Raw genomic sequence first — 9,613 nt, forward strand, 5'->3', positions numbered from 1 at the left:
GAGAACTCATCCTCTCCTCAAAAACTTTAAATCCAGTCTCCCTCTGACGGCTGGAGAAAAAGCACATGCCTCACAGGCACAAGGCCCTGGATTCTTTCCCCAGTAGTGAAGGGGAAAAGAAGCAATTCCTCCAAAATATGGACCTTTTCTTGAGTCTGTTACAGGATTTCTGCAGTAGACACTTCTGGTGTCCTTACAGATTTTTACAACATTACAGAGGAGGAATAACAGCATAGAACTTTGAACGTTAAAGGTATAGCCAGGCACCAATGGCCCACACCTATAATCCTGTCACTCAGGAGGCTGAAATCTGAGGACTGTGGTTCAAAGCTAGTCCCATCTCCAATTAATCCCTATAAAGGTAGAAGTAGAACTCTGGTTCAGGGGTAGAACACCAGCCTTGAGCTAAAAAGCAAAGAGACACTGCCAAAGCCCTGAGTTCAAGCTTGAACTTTTGTGTGTGTGTGTGTAATGAGCAAAAAAACAAAACAACAAACTTTTAAAGAAAAACTTAAAGGTATAAAGGGAGTTCTTTCCTAAAATTTATTAATTGGAGGGCGAGGATTCAGGCTGGCCTCGGAACTATAACCACCTACCAAGTGCTGGGATTACATGCTTACTCATTATACACAGCTTGCAAGTTACGTTTTTTGTTTGTTTGTTTGTTTTTGTTTTGGTAGGTCATGGTGCTTGAACTCAGGGCCTGGGCACTAAGCTTTTTTGCTCAAGGCTAGTGTTCTACCACTTTGAGTCACAGGGCCACTTCTGGTTTGAGTGGTTAATTGGAGATAAGAGTCTCACGGAGACTTTTCTGCTCAGACTGGCTTTGAGCCTCAGATCTCAGCCTCCTGAGTAGCTAGGATTACAGGTGAAAGCCACTGACACCCAACTTAAGGACAAATTTAAGCAACGAATCTGAGATAACTGGGGCACAGTCATTTGTCACACCATCAGTAAAAACTGTTGTTGGAACACAGTTACAACAGCAATAAAATGCTATTTTCCTCTCCCTTACAGTTTCCACTTTTCAGTTACCTCAGATCCTCATTTGTACTATTCAGATTCTGGTAATAAAACAGAATTCCCAACTTGCAGATCCTCCAAATCTAGCAAATTTAGATGTCCAAATCTAGATTTGCTGCTTAAATCACTACAAAATGGTCCTTGGCCTCTGCCTGGACACTTCTACCAAAGGCAGCACACAGCTTCTTGAAGCTGGTCAGCATGCTCTTGAAGGGTGCTTGCAATAACTGGGCCAAAATCCACTCTTTCACAACTCTCCACCCATACAATTTCTAATATGGGATCATGAAGAACAAACACATTCCCTTTTCTCAAATATTTGCTATCTTTTTTTGAAAAGAATTGACAAATTTTCAGCTATTACCAAAAGAAAAAAATCTATTATAAAAACCCCTAGACTCTAAGTATTAAGATTTTTTTGTTTCTAGCTAAGCAGTGGTTCACACCTATAATCCAAGCTACTCAAGCAGGCAGAGATAGGGAAGATCATGGTTTGAGGCCAGCTAAGGCCTCAAGTTATCCTAAATTATCCCTGCTGTATGGGAAGCAAAAACAAGATTGTGGTCTACCTAGCCAAGGCACAAAAGCAAAACCCTACTCACATCTATAATCCTAGCTACTCAGGAGGCTGAGATCCGAGGATTGAGGTTCAAAGCCAGCCTGGGCAAGAAAGTTTATTATCTCTAATAAACCACCAGAAAACCAAAAGTAGCATTGTGGCTCAAATGGTAGAGCACTAGCCTTGAGCTGAAGAGCTAAGGGACACACCCAGGCCTAGAGTGTAAGCCCCATGACCAACCAAAAACATAACATAAAATAAAGCAAAAGGACGAGGGGCATTGCTCAAGTGGTAGAGCACCAGCCTAACAAGCGCAAGGCCCTTAGTTAAAACCCAGTAACATTAAAAAAAAAAATCTTACCTTGTGTTCAGGCAAATAAACAGTATCATTCTGCTACAAGGACTGTTTTAAAATGCAAGGAATGGAAAATAAATAAAACATACACCCATGAATGCATATGTCATTCTACATAATTATTATTTAAGAAAATGAAAGAAAAAAGTTGGGCACAGTGGGCACACATCTATAATCCCAGCATTGGGGAGGCTAAGGCAGGAAGATCAAGAGTTTGAGGCCAGCCTGGACTACCTAGGAAGACCTAGTCTTAAAGAAAAAGAGACTTTGAAAAAGGGAAAGGGACAGGGAGTTCACTTACCATGTTCATAAGGAGAGAAAGTTCCTGCATCAATGTTAATGTAGGGGTCAATTTTTATGGAAGTTACATGTAAGCCACATGATTTCAGTATTGTGCCCACACTGCTGGCAATAACTCCTTTTCCAATTCCTGATATAACTCCACCAGTAACCAGAATGTACTTCATTTTCCTTTGTGACCTGAAAGAGAGAGAGAGAGAGAGAGAGAGAGAGAGAGAGAGAGAGAGAGAGAGAGAGAGAGAGACAGAGAGAGAGAGAGAGAGAGAGAGAGAGAGGAGAGAAAATGTAATCTTAACAAATCAAACAAGTGGGTTCAATGCTGACTCTGCCAATTACAGGCCATTACAGTGCATGCAGTGACTGCAGAAGGTTCTTATCAAGTTTAAAGAAGATCATAAGACATTTATTGGACCAATGAATGGCATTAATCAAATATGAAGAGAAAAGCAACTGTTACAAAATAATGCAGACATTGTGTAAAGCTTTGACAATGGCCTTAAGAATCAAACAGCTCTAGCTGGCTGATAGGACACTAAGTCCCAATTATTGGCTGACATCACAGCCAGATACTGAGATACCAGGCAGGTACTCTATTATGTTCCCTACATGGGGGAAAAAATTATATCTAGGCTTTGGTAGCTCACACTTGTAATCCTAACTACTCAGGAGGCTGAGAGCTAAGGATCACAGTTCAAAGCCACCACAGGTAGGAAAGTCCCTGAGACTCTTTTATTTTTTTTTTGGCGGGGGGGGGGGGGGGGGGGGGAGTTAGTTATGGGCCTGGGCGCTGTCCCTCAGCTCTTCAGCTCAAGGCAGGCACTCTACTACATAAGCCACAGGGCCACTTCCAGTTTTCTGGTGGTTTTTTGGAGATGAGTTTCACAAACTTTCCTGCCCAGGCTGGCTTTGAACCGCAATCCTCAGATCTCAGCCTCCTGAATAGCTACGACTACAGGCATGAGCCTCCAGCCACCCAGCCCTGAAACTCTTATCTCTAATTAATCACCAGAATGCCAGAGGTAGAACTGCAACTCAAGTAGTTGAGCATCTATCTTGAGTGAAAAAGCTAAAGAACAGCACCTAAGCCCTGAGTTCAAGCCTTAGTACTAGCACCAAAAAATAAAGCAATCTTGGAGAACCACTCCAATTCCCTGACTTAAACCACAATGTATGCATGGGGAAATCTCAGTTCCTCTAATTAGAGAAAACAGACCAAAAAAAAAAAAAAAGTTACAGGGGTAAATATCCATGAAGAGCTACAGGTACACCTAAAATTCCTCCAATAATATGTTGTTCCCCTCTGCTATTTAGTAGCAATTAGCTTCTAGACAGTAATCTCTCCAGGTACCCAAGAAGGAACTACTCATAGGAGGAAAAGAACCTCAATAAATCAGTCAGAAGCTCACAATAAGCAGAGTAATTAAAGACAGAGACAACTAGATTGAGCCCATAGAGTAACAGTTAAGGTAGGAAGTAAAAGATACAGACTTCAGAAATAAGAAGCTTAGCACAGATGGCTGCTGCCTGTAATCCTAGCTACACCAGAGGCTGAGACCTAAGGATAGGGGTTCAAAGGCAACCCAGGCAGGAAAGTCTGTGAGACTCTTACTTCCCATAAACTATCAAAACAAAACAAAACACCAGAAGTAGAGCTGTGGCTCAAGTGGAAGAGCTCTAGTCTTGAGCAAAAGCAGCTCAGGAACAGTACCCAAGCCAGTCTTGAATTCAAGCTCCAGGCCCCAAAGAAAGGGGGGCGGTGGCAGGGGGGGAGAGGAAGAGAGAAGAGGGAGAAGGGAAGGAAGGACGGAGGAAGAGAGAGAGAAAGAAAGGAAGACACCAGGACAGTAATCAGGAGGCAGGTTTAAACAGCAAAGACAGGAAGCGATCAATGGTATTCTCATCAGGGAGGGGCCACCACTGCACCTCAGGTCAGAGGCACAGAAACATCAACTGGTCCGCAAACCCAAATATGCCCAAATAAAGATGCAAGAGAAAGGGGCACTCTTTAGCACTGGGAGGCCATTTTCCTCCTCCAGGAATGTTCTCTGTGCAGCCAAATCATAACAAAAACAAATAAGAAAGGAACCAGGAAAAGGGAGTTCTGCCTGAAGCATTCCCTGGCTTCATTCCTCCTCCCTAAAGCAGGAATGAACACTGGGCAAGAAGAATGCTCAAAATATGTTCCCCCTTCCAGCAAGGAGCACTGCCTGCCTCTTCCTAGCCTCCCCTGTAATTTCAAAAACATGTGCTCTGGTTTCTACAAAAGGCCACATGGGTTTCCTAAAAAGGGTTTTATGGACAGATAAATCAAAGAAATGCTGACTGAACAAAGTCACTTGGTTTTAGTACAAGACCTTTGAGAGGCTTAGTAAGTTAAATATGGACTGTGATCTCCCCAAAAGGTATATACTATATGTAGCTTCTTCAGATGTTTTGACCCTAAGTAACTGGTATTTGGGGAAAAACACTACTGTCACCTCAGAGACAAATGGTTCCTACTGCCATTTAAAAAAAAAAAAAAAAAACAACTTCACAACTTTAGGTATGTCTTAACCAGATTCCCTTTATTGAAACTATATCCTGACTTTAGTCTCACTGAACATTTCTAAAAATCTCTCAGCCACCTTGAGTGGATTCAGAACAGATGACTCACCTCAATTGCTTTGCACCTGACTTGCCCCAGTTTTACTGAAAAGGGTAGAACTCTCTTGGGGAGACACTTTTCTGTCAAGAAATATCCCAACAGGGCAGGGAAGGTGGCTCAGTGGTAGAGTGCTTGCCTTGCATGCATGAGGCCCTGGGTTCCATTCCTCAGCAGAAGTGGCGCTGTGGCTCAAGTGATAGAGCACTAGCATTGAGCTGAAGAGCTGAGGGACAGCACTCAGGCCCAGAGTTCAGGCCCCATGTCCGAAAAAAAAAAAAAAGAGAGAGAGAGAGAGAGAGAGAGAGAGAGAGAGAGAGAGAAAGAAATATCCCAACAGCCACCAAAATCCAGTGGGAGAGGGTTCATCCCTGACATTTATGGCTCACCTACTATGTGAGTTACATGCTGTGACCAAAAAAGTTGCCAGTGATAAAACATTATAAACTCTATTTCAGTGATGGTGGAGACAATCTATGAAGGCTAGAAAGAATAGAACGCTTTCAGTGTCAAGATCTAGGTAAAGGGGCTGGGAAGGTTGCTCAGTGGTAGAACGCATGCCTTGCATGCCTGAGGCCCTGGGTTCGATTCCTCAGCAGCACATAAGCAAAAAGAAAAAAGCCGGAAGTGGCATTGTGGCTCAAGTGGTAGAGCGCTAGCCTTGAGCTGAAGAGCTGAGGGAAAGCGCCCAGGCCCAGAGTTCAGGCCCCATGACCGGACCCCAAAAAAACAAAAAAACAAAGATCTAGGTAAAGTACTAGGGCCCAACAGAGAACAGAGCATGCCGGGGTGGGGGAGGATCCAAAAGCTCCTGACTTGACTTCTTGTGGGCTCTGAAGGGCAGGGCAGGCTGACTGCCCATAGAAACAGGAAGAGAATGAACAAGCATGTAAACACAGAGGTGGGAAGGGTTGGTAGGAGGGAAGAGATAGGTGGTCTAAGGAGCTAACTCAAGTGCAAATTTGAATGCCCCACCTGAACTTTATTCTGAAGGTGAGTCACTGGACTGTCCCAAGCCCAGAAGTATTATAAATCAAAATGCATAAGAAATTCACCAAAGATGGGGGGGAGGGGCGGGGAGTTTTCTTTAAAAAAAAAAAAATCGAAGTTGTTTGATCAAGTTCCAGTTCCACCGCCAGTGCGCTGAGACCTCACTCTTTGGACCCCTGAGCCGCCTGAAGCTGGGGTTGACATCGCAGGAAACTGAGATGAGAACGTCCGCACCGAGCACGTCACAAGGCGGTTGAGAACTCAAAATTACAATGACCGTGGACGTAAGAACGCCCACAGATGCAGACGTGGTGAACTGGAGAAGGCCGACATGCCCACACCAGCCAGACAGGGGCAGACCCGGACTGCCCATGTCGCGGGGCCCACCGATCCACAGGCCCTCTCCTCCTTTTGGAATCGAGGTCCGAGGGAACCGACCTGCCACCAGCCCATCCCCACTGGGGCGGGATGTGTGGGGCCCTGAAGTCCCTTCCAGGCAGGAGCCCAAAGGCTGAGGGCCCGCGCAGAGAAATGCAGCGGCGGCCTCTAGGCTTTTCCAGGACTAAGCTCAGGGGGGCTCCATGACTCTGCGGCCCTCTTCCTGCTACGGCCCACGAGGGGCTGACCGGCGCTACCAGGCGGCCCCACGACCCCCGCGGTTGTCCCAACCTAAGTCGGCCCCTCTCCCCTGCAGTGCCCAGCCACGCGGCCCGCGCGCGGGAGCCGGCACCTCGCGGGCCTGGACTGCCCGCCCCACTCCCGTTAGGCACGCAGCCCATTGGACTGGACGCCGGGCTCCTTCGCCCTTGATTGGCGGGGAGAGACGTCAGTCACCCCGGCGGCGGGGCCGTAAGCGTCGGGTTCGGCTTTAGCCGCGGGCTCCAGCACAGAAGAGTGGTTCCTCCGGGATCCCAGAAGTCAGCCTACCTGGGGCGGGCTTCGGATCCTCGAGTCAGCACCAGAACCAGGCCAGCACGCGCGCGGTGAGCACCCGGTAGCCAGTGCTCGGCCCGGCCGCGTGCGCCCGCAGTCTTTGTGGGAGGCGGGCTCTAGGCGGTGCGCACGCAGAGGGCGGGGCGGGGCGGGGTTCGAGTGCGCAGGCGTGGGGCGCCGCCCCTGCCAGGCTGGTTGTGGCTGCTCTGGTCGCGGTTTGGGGCCTAGCGGGTGGTCTTCGCTGCTGGCAGCCTTCGCCTCCTTCCCCAGTAGTTCCTGGGCGCCTTCTTTCCTGGAGACTGTCAGCGGGCCAGCCCCACAACTCTCTCCCCCTCCGGCCTCTGCACCCCGGGCGCCACCCCCCTCCCCCATCTGCCTCCCTTTCCCTACACATGCCCTAAAGGCCTCTGCTTGAGAGGGGACGAGGGTCACAAGGCTACTAGTTTCATCCAGTCGACCTTTCCAGGGCATCCACTCTAAGCTGCACACTGTGCTGGACCCCAAGGGACGCTGTCCTTGGACTCAGGATCCGCTGTTCCACTTCAGGATTTTCATACGTTTCAGGTGGGAACTGACCCGAACTATTGGGGTCATGGGTTCAGGAAGTCACCGAGAAATTAACTGAAGCTGAGGTGGAAGTTTACTGGCAAAAATGAGGTTGGTGAGGGAGAGGCAGGAAAAGAAAGGAGGCAGAAGAAAAGGTCTGTGTGTAGGCTGAGGCCCAGAACAGCCAGGCTGAGTGAAGAAAAAGCATCCTGGACATGTTGACAGAATTATAGACTAAAGTCGAGGGTTTTCTTTCTTTTGAAGATAGTGAGAAGCCATAGAAACTTTTTTTTTTTTTTTTTTTTGCCAGTCCTGGGGCTTGAACTCAAAGCCTAGGAGCTGTCCCTGAGCTTTTTCTGCTCAAAGTTAGCACTCTACCTCTTGAACACAAGCACCACTTCCAGCTTTTTCTGAGTAGTTTATCAGAGATAAGTGCCTTACGCGCTTTCCTACCAGGGCTGGCTTTGAACCACCACAGTCCTCAGATCTCAGCCTCCTGAGTAGCTAGAATTACAGATGTGAGCCACCCCTTGACAGTTTCATTAGAAACACATGCACATAGTTAATTTTCCCCCTAAACACTACAGGAGTAAATCCATGAAAAGTCAGTTCCTTGCTCCTGAACCTCAGGTCAGCGATCTGCAATGTTATTCATGCTCAATAGTTCTGTGTGGGATCAAGCAGTGGCATACTTCCAGGAAGGGGCCATAAACATTTTAACTCTGCCTTCAAAGCACAAAAGTAGCCACAGATATATAAAGTATGGCTAATCACAATAAACTGGCTGGGTTCTAATAAAACTCTTCCTTACAGAATTACAAATTTGATCCACAGGTCATGGTTTGTTAGGCTCTGAGTGAAACAACTGGTCTGTTTTTCTCCCTGCCTCGTGTGGCTCCCCTTCCTTACAGGCCTTCCCTGGGAGCATTCCTTAGCCATCCACTAATGCGAGAACTCCATCTCAGGCTTTATTCCCAGGAGACAGGGTTCATGTCCTGTCCCTCAGTACACTGGATGCCTAACCGACCCTAAGGGGTTTACCACTGGGCTGACATTACCAGTGGTCTGTCTCCCCCACACCAGATTAGAATCTCTTTGAAGTTACATAACCTTTCCCTGCCTCAGTTCCCTTATCAGGTACAGCCTTCTGATCTTTTAATAAGCAGGATTCCCACATTTAATTCCTACTACCACCCTTTAATGCAAATGCTATCATTATATTGCTACATGACCAGTGATGAGGCTGAGACAAACATCCCACCTCTGGGATGTCCTGAAATATAAACTATATTTTTTTCATTGAGCACATGCAAAAGCCCTGCCAAGAAAACATCCAGCTTTTTCTGTGCTACCTCTCATTCATCACCAAACCTTGCCATCCCCTCACCAACGCTTCCTGGACTGATTTTTTCACTTTCATATTGATATATTGTCACCACTGACACTTTTTGGTCACTTAAGGTGAGAAATGGAGCAGAATGGGGGACCACAATGATTAATAAATGCGTTGTATGTCTCATAGACCAAGGCTATTCTAAAATCAACTTAGTTTATAATAAATATGTATTTGGCACCAAATTCAAAAGGTAACAAGATGGGGCTGGGAATGTGGCCTAGTGGTAGAGTGCGCTTAACTAGCACGCATGAAGCCCCCGGGTTCAGTTCCTCAGTACCACATAAACAAAAAAAGCTGGAATTGGCATTATGGCTCAAGTGGTAAGAGTGCTAGCGCTGAGCTGAAGAGCTCAGGGACAGTGCCCAGGCCCAGAATTCAAGCCCCATGACTGACAAAAAAAAAGGTAACAAGGAAGACATAGTAAAAGGCTTCTTCCAGATTTAGCGTCTCATATGCTTTATATGTTGGGGTGTTTTGGGTTTTATGGAGGGGGGGGCACCTTGGTTTGTTGTTTTGTTTTTGTTTTTGTTTTCTTTGCCTGGCCTGAGAGCTGACCCTGAGCCTCTTTGTACTCAAGGCTAGCACTCTACCACTTGAACAACAGCGCTTTTTCTGAGTAGTTTATTGGAGATAAGAGTATCACAGACTTTCCTGCCCAGGCTGGCTTCAAACTGAGATCCTCAGATCTCAGCCTCCAGAGTTGCTAGGATTATAGGTGTGAGCCACCAATGCTTGATTATATATAGGTTGGGTTTTTTGGTTTGTTTTTTTGTTTTTTTTGTAATCTCTTTTACTTATCTTTTTTTATTTGTTTGTTTTTTTGTCAGTCACATGGCCTGAACTGGGCGTGGGCACTGTCCCTCAGCTCTT

The 9,613-nt window shown here is 46.7% G+C and overlaps 1 protein-coding gene across 2 annotated transcripts in view; it reads right to left on the minus strand.

Annotated features, from left to right (window-relative positions):
* The window catches only part of LOC138803468 (CTP synthase 1), a 29,844-nt gene extending 22,924 nt beyond the window's left edge, over window positions 1–6,920 (minus strand). The window contains exons 1-2 of one of the 2 annotated variants that reach the window (XM_069987538.1): window positions 6,796–6,920; window positions 2,239–2,417 (exon numbers count right to left, since the gene is read on the minus strand). In XM_069987538.1, the coding sequence (XP_069843639.1) occupies window positions 2,239–2,404 (166 nt within the window). In that variant the 5' untranslated portion in view covers window positions 2,405–2,417; window positions 6,796–6,920. Of the gene's footprint in view, window positions 1–2,238; window positions 2,418–5,853; window positions 5,933–6,795 lie in introns of those variants that run through there. The other variant, XM_069987539.1, reaches the window with a different exon arrangement.
* Window positions 6,921–9,613: the final 2,693 nt, after the last annotated feature.

Source organism: Dipodomys merriami, unplaced genomic scaffold, assembly GCF_024711535.1.
Source record: "Dipodomys merriami isolate MVZ:Mamm:240054 unplaced genomic scaffold, mDipMer1.0.p SCAF_34, whole genome shotgun sequence".
Classification (NCBI taxonomy): domain Eukaryota; kingdom Metazoa; phylum Chordata; class Mammalia; order Rodentia; family Heteromyidae; genus Dipodomys; species Dipodomys merriami.